The sequence below is a fragment of the Vidua macroura genome, chromosome 2, assembly GCF_024509145.1.
Source record: "Vidua macroura isolate BioBank_ID:100142 chromosome 2, ASM2450914v1, whole genome shotgun sequence".
Lineage (NCBI taxonomy): Eukaryota > Metazoa > Chordata > Aves > Passeriformes > Viduidae > Vidua > Vidua macroura.
Window position 1 is genome coordinate 116,899,686 of NC_071572.1, and position 22,649 is coordinate 116,922,334.

Below are 22,649 nucleotides of genomic sequence, written 5' to 3' on the forward strand. Positions count from 1 at the left end.
GTTTCTTTGCCAGAGAGGCTGTTTAAGTTGTTACAGCGTGGTGGGAGGAGTGCTCAGCCGTGGGGGAGTTTGATCAAACCCTGCTGGCATCGGGAGAAACCAGCCCAGAACTCGTGGCATAGTGCAGGCAGGGGGAGATATAAAATGTAAAGGAGAAAAGCAACAGTTTTAAAACTTCCTATCAAATCCTGAGCTTGCACCTCGAAAAATCATGCTCCAGTTCCTGCCTGGTGTTGCAGGAGGTACCTAAATCAGGTCAACCAGATTTTTTTGGCTGTTAGTGAAAAGGAAGAAGTTCATTACTTAGAAATTCTGCAACGTGAATCATGTCGATTGTGCCTTTGGGAACTATCTCCACTTGCAAGCTGAAGTGAAATAATTCCCATTGGAAAAGGCAGATCCTTGTATCTTAATAAGCTCAACTTTTTCTATATATACATACACACATGTATTTTTATCCCTCTGCTTTCCAAAGGATCAAATCAGGGCTGAATGCACCTTTCTGGAGCGCAGGTAATTATAAAAACCTGCCCTGGCTCTCACAGGGGATATTTTGGGTGGAGAATTGCTTTAGCATTTTTAGCCCAAAGTGGGATTTGTAGCAGTTTCATCACTGGCCATTCAGCACCACCCATCCATGCTCCATGAGGAGGGCAGAAAGGCTGAGTCCCTCTGAGAGTTCAGCAAAAAAAAAAAAAAAACAAAAAAAAACCAAGCTAAATTTGAGCAGCCTTGCTACAGCTGGGAGCAAAACCTTCACAAAAGCAGCTGGAATAAAACAAATAAAACCACATCCAGAACATGGAGCTGGATTTTGGATAGGCACTTTGGAACGGAGGAGATACCAAATGTGACAAATAGGCAGTGACCTTGCTATAAACAAAAATAATATATTAATAGAAATATTAATTAATAAATATTAATATATTAATATAATATAAATAATATAATATTATTTTAAAATGCCTTTTGCTGAGTTTGACACTTGGGGCTCATCCCCTCCCTTGGTCAGGGTTCAGGTCCTGAGCCTGTCCCAGGTTTCAGCTCCCCACAGCCACCAAAAGGAGAATGAAACCATTCCCCCAGCCCCAGAGCCAGCCCTGCATTTATTACATTTAAAAATTTCTCTGTTTGGCTACACATTTCTTACAGTCTCCAGAAGCTTGCAACCTACAGGGACGGGGAGCTATTTGGGGTAAAGGGGGCAGAAATCCAGGGGGTTCCAGAGTGGGGGATTTGCCTCTCTGTGCTCACCACCTTTCCTTGGGCATTCTGATGGCTGGAAACAAGGAGGGGAAGGCTTGGGGATGGGCTGGAACAGAGCACAGTGCATGGAAGGCTCCCAAGGCAGCTTTTGAAGGGATTGGGCAGGGAGCAGTGCTGGGAACGTGGCTCTCAGCTCTGGTGTGTGTAAAACGAGGATGATAACAGCTCCTGCTCCGAGGGCTGGTGGGCTCAGGGCGGGCTCTGCCAGGCAAACAGCCCCCCTGCTCCAGCTCCAGGAGAACCTCGGGGGGCAGCCCCTGCAGCCCGCAGGATGTGCAAATGCAAATTGCAGTCTCGGCTGCTCACAGGGCTGGGCTGGTCACCGTTCTTCCTGAGGAACTTCCAGGGCACATCTCACAGCAGAGCAGCTTGTGGCTCCTCTCGAAACCAGGGCTAACAGCCACTTTCTGGGTGCCCTGACACCATCAGAGAGGTGACTTTGCAAAGGAAGATGCTGCTAAACTGTGAGCAGTAACTTTGTTATTTTCTGGGGAGATGAGTGTGGCGAGTGCACAGGTACTGCCTCCCAGCTGGACACCACATGGCACAGGAGAACCTGTCTTTTGCTGAGAAATAAGGATGGAAAAACATGCTTGAGGGGGTTCCCAGCAGCAGGAGTTCCAGTGCCAGTGGAGCTCTGTCAGAGGGAATTATCTGGAGAAAAACATCTTCCTCAGCACTGCTTTTGAGCCTTCAGTCTGCCCCCAGCCCCACTGGGTGCCTGTGATCCAGACCCCTCTGGAATCCATATCCCTGCCAAAGAGCCCAAGGGCAAACCTTGTGCTCATTTGGCTTCTTGAATCCTCTACATCAACCTGGCACCAGCAGCAGCTTCTCTCTGGGGACAGCAGCAGCACAGAGCTCGCAGTCGTTAGGATTTTAGCTCTCCTTTCCCCTCAGTGGCTGCCAGGTGGGTTTTAATGAGCTCTCATGGGCCTCCCGGGGTTCCCTGTGAAAGGAGGGGAGGCTTCTCAGAGCAGGAATCCCTGCAGGAAATGGATGTCCAGGTGTTTGTGGAAGCCCTGCTGGCAAAGCACCTGCCTGAGCTGGCCCTGGGCTGCCTCTGGGAGCTGTGGGTGGCTCCCAGCTGGGCATGGAGCAGCATCCAGCAGGGCCTGTGCTTCCACACGGCTGCTCCCACGTGTCAGCCGTGTCCCAGCACCTCCCCAGCTGACACTCAGCCCGGGAAAATTCCTCCTCTGAGCCAGGACAGGAAATACGGCCACCAACCATGCAGAAACAGGGGTTTGTCCTCAGCTAGAAAGAGTCATGAACTGTAAGATCCTCCTTTGGTCATGGATTCAGCCCCGACCTTTACTGAAACCCCCTCGGTCCCTGATGACCCCTTGAAATGGAAATATTTGCCTGCCTGGGAGAGCTGGGGGAGCTTTTCCAGGTGTGCCTGCTGAAGTGTGCTGTGTAGCTGTGACATTTTCCTTGCTGTGGGGGTTTCTGTGCTCAGAGAGTGAATGGAGCTGATGCTGTCACTGGCTCACGCACGTGGCTCAGCCCCTTTTGGCAGAGCAGCTGGACCAGGCTGTCATTCCCTCTCCCCTTCCCCTGCTAACCTCCAAGGAGGGGTGGATTTTGGGCTCTTTCCTTCATCCTTGAAGAAATCACGTTACAAATGATGTGCTGTAAGTGAAAAGCCAGCTCTGCCACTGAGCAGGACTCAGCAGCTTTTGGTTTGCTGTGGAGGATTCACTCTGACTGAGAGAGGAGGGAGCTGAAAGGGAGGACTCCAACATTTACAATTTTTCCCACCTACGTGCTACCAGCAGCCCACCATGAAAGCCAGTGCTTGTTTTCACGCTCAGAAATAACAGCTTCATTCCTGGACCATCATTTATGTTGAGTTAACATCGATCTCTTCTTCCTTCCTTCCTTCCCTTGTATAATGCTGTGCTTAATTTGTTTTTAAAATGTTGTACAGTAATTACTTTATTCAAATGAATCATCTGACAAACTGGGTCTTCATCAAACTTGTCACTTACTCTGCTATTTTTCTTTTAACCTGGACCTTACAATGAATTCTGAGCTTAGCTGTCAGTCAGCAGAAGAAGGAGGAGAAGACACTATTTATGGAATTGCTGGGTTTCATTAGGGATGTATGGATGAAAATGCTACAGCACAGCTTGTTTGTGATGCACATTTATCCAGTAATTCCACTCCTTTTCAGCAGTTGAATAGGCCTGAGCAGAAGAATCAAGCTCAAAAAGGTACAGCCCAAGCCTTTTTAGTGCAATATCCCCCAGCTCAGTCCCAGTGAGGAATTATTGCCTCCATGAGCTCCCTCCTGGGCTTTGTCCATGGCTGGGTGAGGGACTGGATGAGCTTTAAGGCCCCCTCAGCCCAAACCATGCTGTGAGTCCATGTTTTCTCCAGGGTATCCCACCAGCAAACAAAGGCTGCAATCCTGAGTGCTCTCCTGCTCTCTTCGTGTGTGCAAAAGGAACCTGGGAGTGTGTTTCTAGTGCAGAGTTTGGATTAGTTTGCTCTGAAAACACATCCACACAAAGCTTCCCCTCCTTCCATCACTCCTGCTTTCCCTCCCTGCCTCCCTGCTGCCCACTGAGCTTGCACTCTTCTCCAAAAGGAAAAATCCTGCGGAATTCTGCTAATGAAGTATAAATAGTTCCTGGTTATACATCATTAATTCCAATTAATCTTCATTTAATAGGCAGTTGATTAGAGGGATGGAAATGGCTCTGGCCTTAGAATGAGGAAGTGCTTGTGTACATCCAGGTATGAAGGTTGCCTCAAGGGTGCTTGGATGAAGTAGTTTTAATTAATTAAAAAAAAAAAAAAAAAGCAGAAATGATGGAATGCACAGTAATAATTTCTGAGGTGGAGGGGTTTTTTGCCAAGATCAAATAGCAAAATGCCCATCCTATTGGAAGTGGGGAGGGATTGTGGACACCCTTATTTCCAGGTAATCTCGGGCTGTCCCTTGTACCCGTGACATCCACCCTCCCTTTGATGGAGCAATGCTCTGCTGCTTCCAGCAGGGATCCAAGGAAAACTCAGCAGTGGAACCTTTCTGGCCCAAGGCCAGGCTGGCATTGCAGCTGCCTGAAAAGAATTGTCTTCCTCGGGTGAAATGAGGGAAAGATAATTGAATTTAACCACTAAACTTGCTGGGATGGTAGTTGGGATGAGGAATTGCAGGATTGGGTCTGAAAGAACAGGCTTTAGATTTTTTTCACTTCAGATGATCTGGAGTTTGCAGCTCTGGAAAATCCTGCTGACTTTAGCATTCCACTCAGTGTTTTGGTTCCAAATCCTGCACTTAGGTGTTTTTTTTTTTTTGCCTTTTTTTTTTTTTTTCTGTTTTTGTGTATCACACTCTTTTGAAATCACTTGGATATTTTCTGAGGAAGAGGGAAGAAGTCTCCAAGGTTCTGATACCTGCACGTTGTACATGAGAAATCCATGGAGTGTGCAAGAAAATTGCTGAAGTTGGCAGATTGTTTAAGTCATGTCCAGGCATTGCTCTGTGTGGGTTCAGGAGACAAAACAATGCTGTTTATTGCAGGGATAACATTTCCAGAACGGGGTTGGCAGCCTCCAGGGTCTTCATTGCTGGATTAAAATTCAAAGCAGGTTTTGATTCCAGTGTGTTCCCGTTTCTGATGGTCAGCTAATGACTGCACTGTTCCTACATGGGTGACATCAAAACTGCAGGAGGCTGCAGCTCATGAGCTGAATGTATTCAGATGGCCAGAAATTACAGACAGAGGGGCCTCAAATGTAACATGGGGAAATGGGGAAATACGTAAGTGAGAAACCCAAAGTATTCTCTAGTGACTTGCGCTAAATGAGTAAATTATACTTGCAAAACCAAGCAGTGAAGCTGGAGATTGCTGTTTAGAGGAGCTGTTTTTTAAAATCAGCTCTGTGTGCAGTGCATTCCTCAAATCCCACTGCCCCTGGATAGTGGGGATGTGCTGTGGCATAATAAGGTCTCTAGAGGCTGGAGGGAGCAGACATCCCAGTCTACTGGGACAGGCTGTGGCCTTGAGACACCTTCCCCATCCCAGGACACACTCCAGGGAACATCATTGCACTTCCTAAATTTGGGTGATTTGCAGCCCTCTTTTGGAAAGCTGGTGTCCACAGGTTCAGCTCCTTTTTCTTGGAAAAAGCAAAAAACATTCCCCTGTCCCTGAGCAAGCTGAGCAATGACCAACAACTGCCCGAGGTTTAGGAGAAACCAGAGGGAACACAGAGCCCGAGGGAGACTCTCAGGGTGGTGGCTCTCAAGCTCCTCCGTGGATTTGGACTGCCAGGGTGTGCAGAAACACTTCAGAAAACATCCACACGTCCAGGTTCCATCTCCAAACGTAGATTAGACTGGAGCAGGGAGAACAAGGCCCGTGTCCATCCCCACCTTGACGAGAAAGGAGCTGCCCAGAAGTTCTCACAAGCTTTGAACACGTTCCTCTGAAAAGGCTGGACAATAAACACATCTTGTGCTCCCCAGGTGTTTGTGGAGCAACACTGACAATTCTGAGTTAACCCCAGTGCCACGGCAGATAAAAAACAATGATCCACCCTGCTGCTGCTGCTGCAGTGCTTTGAGCAGCCACCAGGATTTTCCAATACGAATGCTCAGAAATTACGGCTCCTAATTCATTTTTCCCTCTTTCTGTGCGGCGATTAAGAGGTGAATAATCCTTCCCATTTGTCTCTGTTCCAACAGGAGGGATATTCGAAACTGTGGAAAATGAACCTGTTAATATTGAAGAATTGGCGTTCAAGTTTGCTGTCACCAACATTAATAGAAACAGAACACTGATGCCTAATACCACATTAACCTATGACATCCAGAGAATTAACCTTTTCGATAGTTTTGAAGCCTCAAGAAGAGGTAAATATCTCAATTACTGTGTCAGTTCCATCCCTGGTTTGTACTTCGTACCTTTCCCCAGCCTGATCTCCTTTTCTGCTCTGCTTGTATCGTGTGTACCATAAAATTAATCTTTCAGAGGTGTTTGAACTAAGAATCAAGCTGGGCTTGGACCTGTCACGTGCTTCCTGAATAAACCCCTACGTCCTGTCTGCATGCTAAGAGCCCCAGATGGCAGGTGGCAAGTCCAAGCCATTTTTCTTTCCAAAACATAGATTTGCCACCTGGAATATTCTGCAGGAAAATGACCACAGACTCACAGGAAGCACAGTGGGATGTCACAACCCATAATTAGCACAGATACCCATTAGTGGTAAATTATTTCTACTGTATTTTAAAGAGCAGAGGCCAGTAGCCCCCCTGCCCTGAAATATAAATGTTCAGTGGCCTGGAGGCAGAAATAAGTTTCTCTGTTATAAACAACTGTAAGAATTGGAGTGGTCAAGTTTGGAATTTTTATGTGTCTTCTTTTTTTTTTTTTTTTGTCCTGAGAAGGAAAATTATGGCCCAATTTGCTCCCATCTAATTGGCCTGCAGGCCAAAACAGAGAGGGGTAATAAGTCCCAACTTTCCTTTAGCTCCATGTGTTCTTTGGCCTCTAGGAAGCAAGCTCAAAGTCTGATAAAATATTGTAAAGAGCAGCCCAGTTCCTGGAACTGGATTTGCTAGAAGGCTGGAAAATAAAAATGCCTCACTTAGAAGCCAAGCTGGTGAGCTGTCACCTTTCAAACATCTGCACTACCAAATTTTCCTGTTGCCACTTCAGTTTCTTAGTAAGAGTGGAGAGAAAAAGAGAATGATTTCAAAAAGCATCAAAAAGAGCTTTCAATGGCATTTTTTGCATTCTTTTTCAGTTATCAGCTATATGCTGGAGCTATATGCTGTAGAATCTCAAGCGTGGTGGATTTCTAATCTGTATAATCCAGGCTGGTGCAGTATTTCAGATTCCCTGCAGAGTGAGAATCTCTTCTGTGGCTGTTGTGAAAGTGCCTTCTCCATTTAATACACAGGAAGTTGTCAATCTGCATGCAAGAAACTCACACAGACAGCTGTAATTTCTTCTCATCATGAATTATTGAAGTTATTTATGGAATTTGCACATGAAACCTGTGATGCTTTAGAAAGGCTTCTGAGTTAAACCTGGAAAGCCTGTGCACTTCACACTGTCTGTGAAACACTCATTTGTAGAATGGAAACAGAAAATAATTGATTTTCCGTCATATTCTATTACAGTCAGAGAGCTAAATATGAATTTAAAGAATCTCAGCTCATTGTGGAAGTTGGTGTATTTAACATTTCCCTCAATCAGAGCAATTTCTGAACTTCCCACCCTCGCAAGGAGAGCAGCCCTGCAGCTCAGTGCAGGGCTTTGTCTCAGTCGGGAGCCTTGTTAAAAACATTGGCAGTCAATTTTACCAGTGGACAGAAATAACTGATATTACTTCATCTCCTGTCTGTCAGCCTGCAAAGACACGGGAGAGAAAGAAAAATGCAGAGACAGCTCCAGGCAGGGCTCTTCAGGCTGAGATATGGGCACAAGGAGAAGGAGAGCTTTGTTGATGCATTTGGAGGGGTATAAAATGTCAGTGTGTGGGGGGGTTTTTATTTCCCTGTGCCATTTCCAAGGGCTCTGGGCACTCCTGCCTGCTCTGTGAGCACAGATTATGGAGGGCAGTGACTCGTGGTGCCCTTTGCTGCTCGTGCCCCTGCAGCAGCCTGGAATGAGAGCAGCTCACACAGGCACAAGGGTGCCAGTCCCAGGGGATCCCTGGCGAGCCAGCTGTGGCTGCAGGGAGGTGTTCCCTGCTGCTCTGACGTGGAGCTTCACTGCTGTGACGTTCCTGTGGCAGCCAGAGAGCCCTGGTTCCTCTGGGATAAAGCCATTCCGAGAAAGGCAGCTCAGGAATCCCTGTGGTCTGCAAGGCAGCGAGCAGAGAAGGTTTTATTTGCAGCAAGCAAGGCCAAGGATGTAAAGCTGACCAGTAAAGCCATTTTCAGAACCACAATCAAACCAGAATCACTGAGGCTGGAAAAGCCCTCCCAGCCCACGGAGTCCCAGCTGTGCCCAGTGCCCACCTTGTCCCCAGCCCAGAGCACTGAGTGCCACCTCCCAGCCTTCCCTGGACACCTCCAGGGATGGGCACTCCAAACCTCCCTGGGCAGCCCCTGACAGTGCTTAACAACCTCTTCCATGGGGAAATTCTCGTGCCATGCTATCCAAACCTCCCCTGGCCCAGCCTGAGGCCGTTCCCTCTCCTCCTGTCCCTGTTCCCCCCTGGCTGTCCCCTCCTGTCAGGAGCTGTGCAGAGCCACAGGGTCCCCTCAGAGCTCCTTTTCTCCAGGCTGTGCCCCTTTCCCACTCCCTCAGCCTCTCCCTTTACCCTTGAAACGCCCCCTGAACACCTGAGGAGCCGCTGGCGCGTCTCTCGGTGGGTCTGGGAGCAGCGCAGTGCTCTGTTCTCCTTAGAGAGCTGGGGATGGATGGAGGGGAAAGCCCCCGGCGGGCACGCCACAGGTCCCTTGCTGTGACCCACTAAGAGCCCCCCGTGCCCCTCTGTGCCCCAGCCTGTGACCAGCTGGCGCTGGGCGTGGCAGCCCTGTTCGGGCCGGCGCACAGCTCGTCGGTCAGCGCCGTGCAGTCCATCTGCAACGCCCTGGAGGTGCCCCACATCCAGACCCGCTGGAAGCACCCCGCCGTGGACAACAGGGACGCCTTCTACATCAACCTGTACCCCGACTACGCCGCCATCAGCAGGGCCGTGCTGGACCTCGTGCTCTACTACAACTGGAAAATCGTCACCGTGGTGTACGAGGACAGCACGGGTGAGTGCTGCTGCCTGCCTGCCCGCCCGTGGGGCTGCGCCTGGCAGAGTCCCCCAGAGCTGGGCCAGCCTGCTCTGCCGTGCCCTCCTGGCAGCAGATTTCCTGGGTCACAGGGGAAAAGCCCCTGTCCTGCTGCTGCCATGGCTTTCGGGAAGCTGCTCGCTTCACCAGACCCCGGGAAGGAGCCCCTGGGGCTTGAATAGTCGATCTCATTTTGCTTCCTGGTTGTGGAACCCATAACACAGCTTCAAAGTGGTCCCAGAATCCCAGAATCTGGAGATCACCTAGTCCAAGGCAGGGTCACCTGACTCAGGTGATGCAGAACTCTCCAGGTGGGTTTGGGATGTCCCCAGAGCTGGAGACTCCAGGCCCTCCCTGGGCAGCTGTTCCAGGGCTCTGCCCCCTCCATGGACAGAAGTTCTCCCTCAGGTTGAGGTGGAACTCGTTGTGTGTCAGTTCATGGGCACTGCTCCTCATCCTGCCCCTGGCACCACTGAGCAGAGTGTGGCACCATCCTCTGACAGCCCTTGAGGTGTTTGTGTGGATTGAGGGGAGGTTTGTGTGGATTGATGGGGTGTTCATGTGGATTGATGGGGTATTTGTATGGATTGATGGGGTATTTGTGTGGATTGATGGGGTATTTGTGTGATTGATGGGATGTTTGTGTGCATTGATGGGGTATTTGTGTGGATTGATGGGGTATTTGTGTGATTGATGGGGTATTTGTGTGGATTGATGGGGTATTTGTGTGGATTGATGGGGTATTTGTGTGGATTGATGGGGTATTTGTGTGATTGATGGGATGTTTGTGTGCATTGATGGGGTATTTGTGTGGATTGATGGGGTATTTGTGTGATTGATGGGGTATTTGTGTGGATTGATGGGGTATTTGTGTGCATTGATGGGGTATTTGTGTGGATTGATGGGGTATTTGTGTGGATTGTTGGGGTATTTGTGTGATTGATGGGATATTTGTGTGGATTGATGGGGTATTTGTGTGATTGATGGGGTATTTGTGTGGATTGATGGGGTATTTGTGTGGATTGATGGGATGTTCCTGTGGATTGATGGGGTATTTGTGTGGATTTACAGGATATTTGTGTGGATTTAGGGATCCCCTCTCAGCCTTCCCTTCCCCACCTTGACCAGGCCCAGCTCCCACAGCCTCTCCTCACAAGAGAGATGCTCCAGACCCCTCATTCCCTCTGTGGCCCCTACTGGACATTCTCCAGTAGCTCCTAGACAAATCTTCTAGACAGAATAGAAACAAGGAGAGGTTTTTTTCCAGCCCACCCCATAACCAAATTGGCATTCCAAAACACCAAGTGCTGTGTACCTGCTCAGCCACAAAAATGCCTGATATTAATGAGATTTCATCTGCAGAGATATTTACAAACTAAATTAATCATCAATCATCTTATTAACTCAGAGTCAGGAAGGTAAACATGTCAGCTTTGATCAGTACAAGCAGTCCTTGGATTTGGGGTTAGAGTGATGCCAGTTAACCCTTTTGTTTCTCATGCCTAATGGGTGACATCATTACACCACGGGAAATAAAGTCACCTCGGCCAGGTTGGACGGGGCTCAGAGCACCCTGGTCTCACGGGAGGTGTCCCTGCCCAGGGCAGGGGGTGGCACTGGATGGGCTCAGGGGTGTCCTGCAGAAAAACAGCTGCACTTCTTTCCACTGCTGCTTTGGCTTCTCCAGGACACCACACCTGGGCTCCGTCTCACCTCATGTGGCAGCAGGAAGCCTTGGGAACTGCAAGGTCCCAGTCTGATGGGACCAAAGGAGATATTTTAAGGCACACAGTAATTTCTTCCCCCTTAAAGGAGAGGGAGGTGGCTTGGCAAAACCTTTAGGGTTTTTTTTTTTTTTTTTTTTTTTTTGCTTCTCGCTTTTGCTCTCACACTTGCCCTCAGTTACTTTTCGTTGCTGGGAAGGACAAACACCAGTTCTCAGAGAGAGGTGAGGATGAGATGAAGGCTTCCTGGACTCTTCCTCCCAAATCTCATTTTCCCTCCTGTCCCAGGGCACTGCAGCCAGGGGTGAGCCCTGGGAACCCCCGAGCTTCCCAGCCAGGTGACCCCAACCCCTTTGTCAGTGAGTGCTGGGAGCCCATTCCCATCAGAATCAGCTCCAGTGGTTTCCTGTTCCTCAGCTGGCTCCTGGCCAGGCGCAGCTCCCGGTGCCTGCAGCAGTTCCAGCTGACTGCTCGTCATGTTTCATTCTCCCTGTTGATTGTTGGTACTGAAAACCAGCGAGGAGCAGGCCTGGCCCTGCAGGCGGGGGCAGAGCAGCTTTTCCCTCTTGAGTGAAAGCCAACAGCCCTCGAACCTCAGAGGGAAGAGGGAGCTTTGTCTTGCCTTAAATGTGCCACTCAACCAGGGGCACTCACACCCCACACAAATATTATCCCCACTCCCAGCAGGAGGGGCAGGAGTTCCTTCATTTTAATAATTTGTTTGATTTTTCTTCAATAAGCGCTCCTTGCCTGTGTTCTCTCTCTCTCTCTATGCACATTTTTAAGGCAGCCTTTTCCTTCCCCTCAGCAGGAGATCAGGAATTTTTTGTGAATTGCATTCGTGGATAATGAGAGGCTGTAATCACACACCTCAAAGAGCTCATAACCATCTTCCCTCGGTTTTGGAGGCAGTGCAAATTACACAGGAGTGCTGAATTAGCCAGTGGAAGTGCAGTGTGTTTAAACACTTGGACAGGGCTCTGGCTGAGCTCCACTGACTTCAGCTGGGGCGTGTAAAGCTGTGCCAGCTGAACAGCGAGTCTGAGAGATCACCCGTGTTCGAGGACGTAGAGCTGCATCCCAAAAGACTCCCTAAGAACTCACAGCTGCTGAGTGACACCCGGCAGGAATGTTAGGAGGAGGTTTCCTCAGTTTTATCTTCTTGCTGTTTGGTATTGGAATAATAATGAGCTGCACAGGAAGAACCCCTTATTTGCTTTTCACGTCTCAATTTAAACATACTACAGTGGGTTTATATTGTATTACATCAGTGCAAACATATCCTCCAGCCAACCAGTTAAAAACACCTTTCAAAATATTTAGAAGCCAAGTCCCAACACGGGAATGAAAAGCTTTAATAATATTAGCTAGGAAGCTGGCAAATATGGAACTAGCAATTATCCTTAGGGAGTGTGGAGTGTGAGAGACCCTGATAAGTGACACTAAATCCTCGTGGCACGGGATGGTGATTGTGTCATTTCTGTCATTCCTCAGGTCTAATTCGCCTGCAGGAGCTCATCAAAGCCCCTTCCAGATACAACATCAAGATCAAAATCCGCCAGCTGCCCCCTGGGAACAAGGATGCCAGGCCCCTGCTGAAGGAAATGAAGAAGGGCAAGGAGTTCTATGTGATATTCGACTGCTCGCACGAGACGGCGGCAGAGATCCTCAAGCAGGTACCGGGGACGGGGAGGCAGAGCTCCACGTGAGCCTGTTCCCCAAAATCTGTCTGACCCCACTTCCACCAAAACCAAAGGCACCCCCCAGCCTGGCCCGGGGGCTTGTGAATGCAGGGACAGAAGTCACAACAAAAGGTGCAGCAGCCACTGAGCCACTGACAGCCCCATGAGCATCCCACAGGAGCAAACAGGCTTTTCTTTCTGACAGTCCGGGTCCTGCCTCACTAGGGACATCACTCCATGTGTTTCAGCTTCTCCTGGTTTGATCAACAGAGTTTTTATTTCTTTCCCATAAAAAATAGAGGCGGAATCAGAAGGAAAAGCTGTCCTTTAAACCGATGGGAGAGGTGTTTGTGCGAGGGCTGGCCCAGGCTGAGTGTGAGATTTGGGCAGCCACAGCAGGCAAGGACAAACACAGCCTGACATTAATGGGCTGGGACATTCCCAGGGGCACACAGGGGGTGGTGGGAATTACAGTTTGCTGGTGTCACTTGCTGTATGTTCTTCAACAATCACAGTCTAAAGCGCCGCTTGTTGACCTGCAGCAAACAGCTCCATACAATTTGAGGGCAGTTCCCTTCTTGCTGCACCCCTAGGGATGAGGGACGAGTTGTTATTTCTCCTGCCAGGCACTCTGATGGGATACCCTGATCCCAGCAGAGCAGCAGAGAGCTTTCACTGACCAAATGCCCATAAAGGTCCCTTTCTGTTCCCAGCCCAGAATGTTTCACTGAAACACTTAAGTTCTGCAGAGCAGCTCTTTGTGCCAAAGTTGGTAAGGCAGGTTACTGCATTCGTGTGTGGAGCCTGGAATGTTCCTCTCCAGGCTGGAGAAACCTGGGGCTTGCAGAGTCCTAGATCAGCTGCAGCCCACAACTCCTGTGAGCCTGTAGGGTGAGATTTCCTGCTCCCAGGAATGCTGTCCTGCACCACGTGGTAGGATTTCCTCGGCGTGAAGGATTTGAGGTACAGGGGTGGGGAGGGCACTGCAGCAGCACTGTTTGGGCAGGGGGAGGGGGCTGCCCCTGCAGGGCTGCCCAAAATATCCCCACATTTGGCTGCTCCAAAAGGAGATCCGTGGGGGAAGAGTTAAGCTGACAACACAGATTTTGAAGGACCAGCAAGATGAAGGTGCAGATGTCTGGCACCCTGCAGGAGGCACAAAGATTCCAGTATGGAAAGAAACCCAAAATGCAAAACCTGGGTGTCAAAGGAGGAGGAGGGAGTGCTGAAAGATGCACTAAAGCAGGGCAAAGCAGCAGAAAAGTTTGTGTGGGATATGGATCAGCCAGCCAAGTGACAGGCTGCAGATACAGATAATGCTCTCCAGCACCTGAAGAACTGGGGAAGGAGGGGGAATGACAGTGTGGGAGAAAACAGGAAGATTGAGAGAGGTACACCTGTGGGTCAGCGCTGTGGGAGAGGGAACAACATAAATATAGGCTAGAAAGAGAGGGGAAATGGCTTTTCTGTGAGCTAGTTCTGTGCCTGAGTGTAGATGCTGGCAGCAATAACTCAGGGGCTGGGTTCCTCCCTGCCAGAGGCAGCTGTGAAGTGGGGAGGTGTGGAGGGCTCTGAATTCCCTTGGGACTCCTCTGATTGCAGGCTACAGGAAGAGCCCTGTTCATCTCCCCATCCCTGCACTCACAGACCCCTCTGTCATTGTACCCTGGATGGAAGCAAGATATCAAACACTGGGGAAATCATTTCAAGGAAACTCTGTGATGTCAGTAGGGAATGTTTTTGACTTTGCAAACGATCCATAGCTGTCACAGGAAAAACAGGTGGTGTTGTTAAATTATGTAAGATTTCTAACAGGAGCAGGACTCGGACACCTGGAGCTGTCCCCAGAGCAGCTCCTTCTTGTCTGTTCATTATATTTAGGTAATGTAGTAGGTGTTTAGTAGCCCGTGGAGCAGGGAGGGGACACTGCTTCTTTCCCAGGGAGGGAGGTGCCCAAAAGCTCCTCTGAGAGCAGAAGGATTAGCCCAGAACTCTGCTGGAGCTGTGCTGGCAGTGTGTGCACCAGGGACCTCTTCACTCGCCTCCTCCAGCCTCTGCTTTACAAAGCAGCACAAAAGACAGATTCCTTCTCTAATTTCTGCTTATTTATGGCTTCCACTAAAACCCCATCAAGCCACGCTCGTTGTGTGCACAGCAAGAGCAGGTGAATGAATAACCTCATTCAGCTAAAGCCCAGAGCCTGCACTCAGCTGAACAAGCTGCTCCCCTGCTCTCTGACACGCTCTGAGAGCCTGGATTCCCTCAGTCCCTGCCCAGCCCCACGAGGCCTGGCCCTCCTTTGCAGGTTATGGCATTTACCTGGAATGTTTGGTGGACAGAGGGTCTGTGCTCTCTCTGCATTAGACAAGCACTCCCCGAGTAAATTAAATGTGGCTCTTGCAAATTGCCATCTGTTTTATGCACAAAGCCTGCAATTTATCCTGCTCGCTATTCACTCTGATATTGCCTTCTGTATGAGGAACCTGGCTGAAGAGGTTGAGTTGTTGTGCTTAACCCTCAGTTTGTGCTAACACACCAGGAGTGAACACAGATTTTACTGCTAGGCAAACTCACCTCTCAGAAAGTACATCCCTGCTAACCTTAAATTACCTACTCCTTTCTTCACACCCCCAAAATACATTTGAGGAAGTGTACTGTGTATGTAATCAGATTTAGGGCTCTCACAGAGCATCCTGTAGGGACGATGTGACAGACAACGAAAAGAATCACTAATTCAGTTCCTCCAGAAGGCTGAAAAAGCAGGTGTCACCAGGGAGTACATTCCTGGGACAGCAATAGACGTGAGAATAGAAAACTTCAGCTCCTGACTGTGCTCCTTCGAGGGACCTGGCAGGTAGGCTGGAGCCCACTCCCTGCTAAGAAAAGGCAGGATTAGCTCTGTTCCCACTTCCACGGGAGAAATACCAGTGGCACATCCCCCCAGGTGCCCCCCTGTGGGTGAGAAGCAGGGATGGAGTGGCCTTAGAAAGCAGAGGGGCTAATTAATTGGAAAATGAAATGCAGTTAATGGTCATGAAATGATATAATAACTCGAGTGAGGGAAATGCAGAGTGAAAGCAAGCACAGGATTTGGTGCAGTTCCCACTAAAGCACTTGCCCATCATTCCAGTTCCAGCCCGCCTCGAAGGCAGACTGACAATGGATCTAAATGAGGCAGGGAGTTTTGCACAAGTTGAACAAATGCAAGATAGAGCTGGGATGTGATTCAAGCCAAGAACAGGGCGCCCAAAAGAGATTTTCAGACATAAGAGAGAGTATTTTTATCCAGTCTCTGTCAGCTCACCATATATAATTTGACCACTGATATTTTCTTGGATTCACTTTGTGGTTCACGACCCGCAGCTGCAAGTGCACAGCTGCACAGGACAAGGCCCAGGCTCCTGATCTGGAATGCATAATTAGGGATGGAAGTGTCTTTATCTCCCATTGTCCAACCCTATCTGAGTCTGGCTGAAGAACAAATGTTATACAGGGAAGGCTGGGCGGGAGATGTACAAGGAGAATATCTGAGGCTGATTTCCCTAGTTTACATTCATCTGAGTTCCACTGTAAGTAAAAGCTGTTATTATTTAAATAGGACATTTGTATCAGGTGCATAATTATTTACATAATTACATGCAAAGTTATTTAAATAGCAATGTGCAATGAAACCTCACCCCAGTTTCCTGTGGGCAGGCACACAGACAGAGATGTTGCCTTCCCCTCTCTCTCCTGGGCTGCTTCTCTCTTTCAGGTCACCTGCTCTGTGGGAAGCTTTGCCAGGTGCTTCAGGGGGGTCCCAGCCCGAAGCCCACCCTTGCTCCAAGCAGGCTCTTACTGTCCTGCTCCTGGGAGCTGCTGGGAGCTGCTTTCCTGTGTCTGCTGTGCTGCAGACACCCAGCAGAAGAGCCCTGGAAACTCCTATTTACACCGACAGGAGCATCCAGGGAATGAAGGCTTGGGAGTTATTGATGCTTTGGGATGTCCAGCATGATTCTCAGCACTCCTCTTGCTTTTGCTTTGACTTGATTCCATCTCCCGTTTTCCTGCATTAGAGCATTAAATCGTCCTTCGGTGTGAATTTTGCTTAGCAGCCACATTACCCTTAAACATAAATTATTACTGCAAAGTCGGTTTGATCCTCGAATAAAAAGCCCCTATTTAATCTAATGCACTTGTCACAGGCATGTCAAAGTGCTAAAGAGCTTTTAGCTAATTCTTATCCTTAATGGCTGAGAGAGGGGAGGACAACCAGTTGAGGCTTTGTTGACAACCAGTTTGAGGCTCAACAACCAGTTGAGGGGCTTTGTTTCTGTTTGTCCCGGGGTTTGGGGGTTTTGTTGTTTGTTTGGGCATTTTTTTGTGCCTTGTTTTGGGGTGGTTTTGCTTTAAAGAACAAACCTGTGGCACGACTTCTGCAACGATGACGATTCAGAGCTCTGTGTGTGTGCTGCCAGCTGTGTTCACAGGGCGCTGCGGGGCGATCAGCATCTCCCAAAAGCTTTTATCCAGAGCGTGTTCAGAGGCAAACACTCCTGTCAGGCTGCTCCCCTCGGGTCTGACAGGAAAGCTGCCCTGCCTCAGCTACCTGCAGAGCTCAGAAAGTTCAGGGTTTTCTTTCTCCTTCCTTTAACCTGGCAGCTGCTCTGAGCCCACGGGGTCACAGCTGGGCTCTTCCAGCGCAGTTTCAGCCCAGAGGAGACCTGCAGCATAAAATTCCCATAGATTTGGCACCTCCTTTGCAAAGGCACAGAAATCCAGTGGCTCCAGGGAGGGGACTGAGTCCAGCCGGGTCAGCTGGGAAGCAGAGCACGCCGAAGTTCCCCTGGCTGCAGCCCTGTCTTGTTATCTGGGCATAAACAGGGCAGGAGCAGCTGCCTCCCGCTATTGCTACAGGTAATAAAAGAGCTCCAAGAAACAGAATAGAAGAGGATTAATAATATCAGAAATAAAAAAGGCAATTTTGATGTGTAAATCCAGCGGAGCATTTCAATGAAATAGTTGCCTTCTGGCTTGACTTTTAGTGGCTGGAAACGGATCAGTTGTTTGCAATTAACACTGAGCTGGTTTTATTATCTGCTGCAGCTCAGAAAGTTCAGGGTTTTCTTTCTCCTTTTCTTTCTTTTTCTTTTTATTTTTTTCTTTCTTTTTTTTTTTTTTTTATGTGAGAAGTTGCCATAGACAATCACTCTACTGATGTTCAGAGGCTTCTGCCAGCAAAGGGAATTTTGGCCAGCCAAATCCCTCTATTTCCCCCTGCCTTTCAAACAGCTATTCAGGCACTCCAAAAACTGTCCTAAAAGGGTATTAGTAACAGATCCTTACATTGCTGTGATCAGGACTGAGCAGGAGTTAACCTTGGTCTGTGCTGCTGTTGTGGCAATGAATTCCTCAGCACTTTCCCAGTTTATAATTCCTCCTCCTCCTCCTCCTCCTCCTCCTCCTCCTCCTCCTCCTTCTCCTCCTCCTCCTCCTCCTCCTCACAAGATCCCAGAGATGGCAGAATGATGGTGACAGTGTGGGGACAAGTGGAGGAAGGCTGCAGGGAGGCTGTTTCTTCCATCCCAGCTGTTTTGGCACCCCTCCTGCTGACCCACATTCCCCAGTGGAACAAAAGGCACTCAGAGAAACTTCCTTCTTTCTGTTTTCCTCCTTGACTCCTGTGCCCTCAGCAGTGTCCTGTTCTCACCTGGCAGCAGAACATGAAAACCTGCCCCTAAGCACTTCCCTACCAACTGTGTTATCTGCTAATAAATTCCTTTTTAGCACTCTCAAACTGCAGACTAAAGGATTTTAAAAATCAGCATCTCGTTATGTCTAGTAATTTTTCTTGTCCTGGAAGTTTTGCAATCTTTAATCTCTCTCCTGAGCAGAGGCAATAAAAACACCATTTACATACAACAGGAAATGTTTGGCTCCTAAAGAAAAATGTAGGGTTTATTGCAATCAAGCCCTCATGGCCTGTGATGTGCTTAACCCTTGCTTTTCAAAGGCACTGCAGCACACTGGGAGCTTTCAGACTAAAGTACCTCCACCTTTCCATCTCTTTCACAGATTCTCTCCATGGGAATGATGACAGAATACTACCACTACTTTTTTACAACACTGGTAAGGGACACTATAAGCATCTGGGGGGGAATTTCCTCTGTTTCAGAAAAGACAGCTAATTTTTCCCCTCTTTCTAGGAGATCTTGTTGCCATTAGTCAAGGAAACCTCTGGAGAATGGATACTAACGCTCCTTAGGAATATCAGGACCCACAATTTCTTAGGAAAGCTGTTTGGCCCCATTTCTGGGGCTGGCTAACACTTTAATGCAGTGAAAATTAATTGCAGTATGATGATTAATGAGAAAGCATCAGTACAGATGGACCAGAGTGAAACAAAATAAGGAGTGAATGGCTTTGCACTGTGGGCACTGCTGGCTCATCACTGTTTAATTGCTTCATTTACTTATAAAACCACAAAATCACAAACGGATAAAGGCACTCAGGAAATTTTATAACAGAAGTTTTCTTTGGTGGCACAAACGCAGCTCGGGAGGGTCTCACATGGGTCAGTCACTGACATATCCATCCCAGAGCCTGGCAGAGGTGCCTGGGGAGGCACGGCGGGGGAAATTGGGATTCACAAGCAGCCAAGGCGCAGCGTTCTCCGTGTCTCTCGGAATTTTCCTCCCCTCAGCCTAGAAAGAAGCTTGACACCGGCCAGCTAATTCCTCATGTCGGCCTGTCAGAGCAGCAGCACTGCTGTGAATTAAAGTGTGCAGGTTGCTTGCAAAGCAGTTCTGCTGCGGGGAAGCGATCTTTTCCTTCCCAAAAGCAGCCGTGTGGTATGTCACCCATCGCACACAGCTTTGGCTCAGTCAGCTTTCAAACGGGAGCCAGGGGGGGCACGGGGGGAAAGCCCCACGAATTGCTTTAGAAATGGTTTTGTTTGTGTCCTTGCTGGCGCTTTAGGACCTGTTTGCACTGGACCTGGAGCCCTACAGGTACAGCGGGGTGAACATGACGGGCTTTCGGCTGCTCAACATCGAGAACCCGCACGTGTCGGCCGTGGTGGACAAGTGGTCGATGGAGCGGCTGCAGGCGCCGCCCAAGCCCGACTCGGGGCTCCGCGACGGCACCATGACAGTGAGTGAGCGGGACAGTGCCAGGGCTGGCACAGGGACAGTGAGTGAGCGGGACAGTGCCAGGGCTGGCACAGGGACAGTGAGTGAGCGGGACAGTGAGCGAGTGGGACACTGCCAGGGGTGGCACAGGGACAGTGAACGAGCGGGACACTGCCAGGGGTGGCACCATGACAGTGAGTGAGCGGGACACTGCCAGGGGTGGCACCATGACAGTGAGTGAGCGGGACAGTGAGTGAGCGGGACAGTGCCAGGGCTGGCACAGGGACAGTGAGCGAGCGGGACACTGCCAGGGGTGGCACAGGGACAGTGAGTGAGCGGGACAGTGAGTGAGTGGGACACTGCCAGGGGTGGCACAGGGACAGTGAGCGAGCGGGACACTGCCAGGGCTGGCACAGGGACAGTGAGTGAGCGGGACACTGCCAGGGGTGGCACAGGGACAGTGAGTGAGCGGGACAGTGAGCGAGCGGGACACTGCCAGGGGTGGCACAGGGACAGTGAGCGAGCGGGACACTGCCAGGGGTGGCACCATGACAGTGAGTGAGCGGGACAGTGAGCGAGCGGGACAGTGAGTGAGCGGGACACTGCCAGGGGTGGCACAGGGACAGTGAGTGAGCGGGACAGTGCCAGGGCTGGCACCATGACAGTGAGTGAGCGGGACAGTGAGTGAGTGGGACAGTGCCAGGGCTGGCACAGGGACAGTGAGTGAGCGGGACACTGCCAGGGGTGCCACAGGGACAGTGAGTGAGCGGGACAGTGAGTGAGCGGGACACTGCCAGGGCTGGCACAGGGACAGTGAGTGACCAGCCACACTGCCAGGGGTGGCACAGGGACAGTGAGCGAGTGGGACAGTGAGTGAGTGGGACAGTGCCAGGGGTGGCACAGGGACAGTGAGTGAGTGGGACAGTGCCAGGGGTGGCACAGGGACAGTGAGTGAGCAGCCACCCCACCAGGGGTGGCACAGGGCCAATGCCCCAGCGCAGTGCCATCGCTCATCTCGCTGCTGCTGCTGCTGGAAACTGAAATGCTGCCCCGCTTCCCCTCTCGCCTTCCGCGTTGTGCAGTGGAAACGCAGCAGAAAATGGGACTTCCCGAGCAGGTGCAGGATTTGTGACCTGCAGGGGCAGATCCCACGTGTGTGGGAAGGGAGTAGCATTATTAAATGGGTGAAGTGCCTTTTCTCGTCATTTCCATCTCTATAGAAGCTATGTCTTTCGAGATGTAATTTAAAGATGGGTGAGAGGTATCATCAAGCCAGGGAATCAGGATTCCTCCCAGCACTCCCCCAAGGAGGAAAGGAAAGAATAGGAACAATTACAGAGACAACATGACTCCATTCAGCTTGGCAGGGTGAAGGGTTGCCATCTCTTTGCAGTATGAGATAATGTATCTCATGGACTGAGCGGAGCTCAAAGCAATAAGAAATGGTCTTTATTGCAGATGATTGCAGGGAAAATTTGGAAATGTCTTAACATCCTGAGGAGAAATGCATTAAGTGTGCTGTCCCTGGCATTGCACACACTGGTGCTGCTTTGGGCAGTGTCACCGTGCTCACTCGTACCCAAAGCAGGGAGAAAATTGTCCCTGGGAATTCCTGGTGAGAATTCACACAGAAATCCCCCAAATACAACTGGGGGAAAGCAAAATCCTCACCCCTCGTCTGCTCTCCTTGCTGTCCCTGGTTCTTGTGCTCTCCTTTGCATCTTCATCATCTCAGTGTCCTTGATGCCTCTCCCTCCCTGCTGGGGTCATTTCAATATTCCCAGCAGTTCCATTATTGCCCACTTTGATGGAGAGCTGCACCACTGCTGCATTTCATTTGACAATAAGGCTGTGACAGGCGGCTCACTGCACAGAGATCAGGACTGTACATCCTGTTATTAACTCAGGATTTATCCCTTCTGGTTCATGCTCTGCTGTTTGCCCTGAAAGCAGCTCGTGGGAAGTCAGCAGGGCACAAGCAAGACACTTCTGAGTTCACGTCCTGCTGGATGCCCAACCTGCACCCAGAGGCAGAGCTGGTCTAATGAGATCTCTGGCTTTCTTTGCAGTGGCTTAAGCAGCACACAAAAATGAGAAAAACAAGTTCCAGGACTGACTCTGAGTCTCTGTCTCCTGACATAAAAGCACAGAAGTCAGGGCGAGGTGTTGGACTTTGGAAAATGAGGTGACCTGTTACAGAGAGCCACGGTGAGGGGAGAAGTGACAGGCCAAGGGGGGTGGCAAAGCTGCCTGCTGCTGCACGAAGCAGGGATGAGTGACACGTGGCACAAGGACAGCACTGAGCAGCCAGGCCTGGCAGTGCTGCAGACACCGTGTGCTCCGGGCGAAGCACCAGCACCCCCAGACACAACAGAGCGAGGGCAGAGGAGCTTCCTCACCAAGCATCTCCTCCCAGGCTCTCTGGGCCTGGGACACAGGCAGAGCCAGTAAAATCCAACCCTGAGGGCCCAGTCCAGTGTGAAAACTGAGCCTGCTGGCACTGATGGAAATATTTCCATCGATTTGGAGGGATTTGGGGTCAGGCCTTGGTGCCCTGAGCGTGCTTGGAACAACTGTCTGGTGGAGACACTTGGCAGTGAGAACAGCTGCTATTGTCTCCTCCTGCTTGACTCATCACTCACAAGGTTTTCTGATCTCACAATTTGCTCCCATTGTGGAGCATTATTTTGGGCAGATTCTGACAAGCACATCAAGACATCAAGACCAATTCCTCCTCTGCACCATCTTGAGATTGGTCCTTAAATTCAGACCCATTTGAGCAAAACCCTCCAATACTGGGAACACTGATGCTGTTGTAATTTACTCAAGTAAATGGCACAGACAAAGAATCAAATGTATTAATTCCCCAGACGAATTGCATGCAAAAGAAACAGAAAACTGATCAGCTCTGTAGTTCCTATAAAGGAGTCCAGTTTCTCATCTGCAGAATTGCTGCCTTTTTTCCTTCAGGCCCCGGCTCAATTATGCATTATGTTTACCTGAAAGGTAATTTGTGCAGCACCACTAAGGGACACACAGCCTTTCCCACCTCACTGTGGGAGCACTGAAGCCCAGTGCAGGTGAGGGTGAGACTTTTCTGAGGTGACAAAGTGGG

The 22,649-nt window shown here is 49.8% G+C and overlaps 1 protein-coding gene across 5 annotated transcripts in view; it reads left to right on the top strand.

Moving 5' to 3' along the window:
• The window catches only part of LOC128803323 (glutamate receptor ionotropic, kainate 1), a 109,184-nt gene that overhangs the window by 46,268 nt on the left and 40,267 nt on the right, over positions 1 to 22,649 (top strand). For all 5 annotated transcript variants that reach the window (XM_053970175.1, XM_053970178.1, XM_053970174.1 and 2 more), the window contains exons 2-6: positions 5,969 to 6,136; positions 8,741 to 8,998; positions 12,238 to 12,419; positions 18,480 to 18,533; positions 19,383 to 19,556. In XM_053970175.1, the coding sequence (XP_053826150.1) occupies positions 5,969 to 6,136; positions 8,741 to 8,998; positions 12,238 to 12,419; positions 18,480 to 18,533; positions 19,383 to 19,556 (836 nt within the window). The remainder of the gene's footprint in view (positions 1 to 5,968; positions 6,137 to 8,740; positions 8,999 to 12,237; positions 12,420 to 18,479; positions 18,534 to 19,382; positions 19,557 to 22,649) is intronic.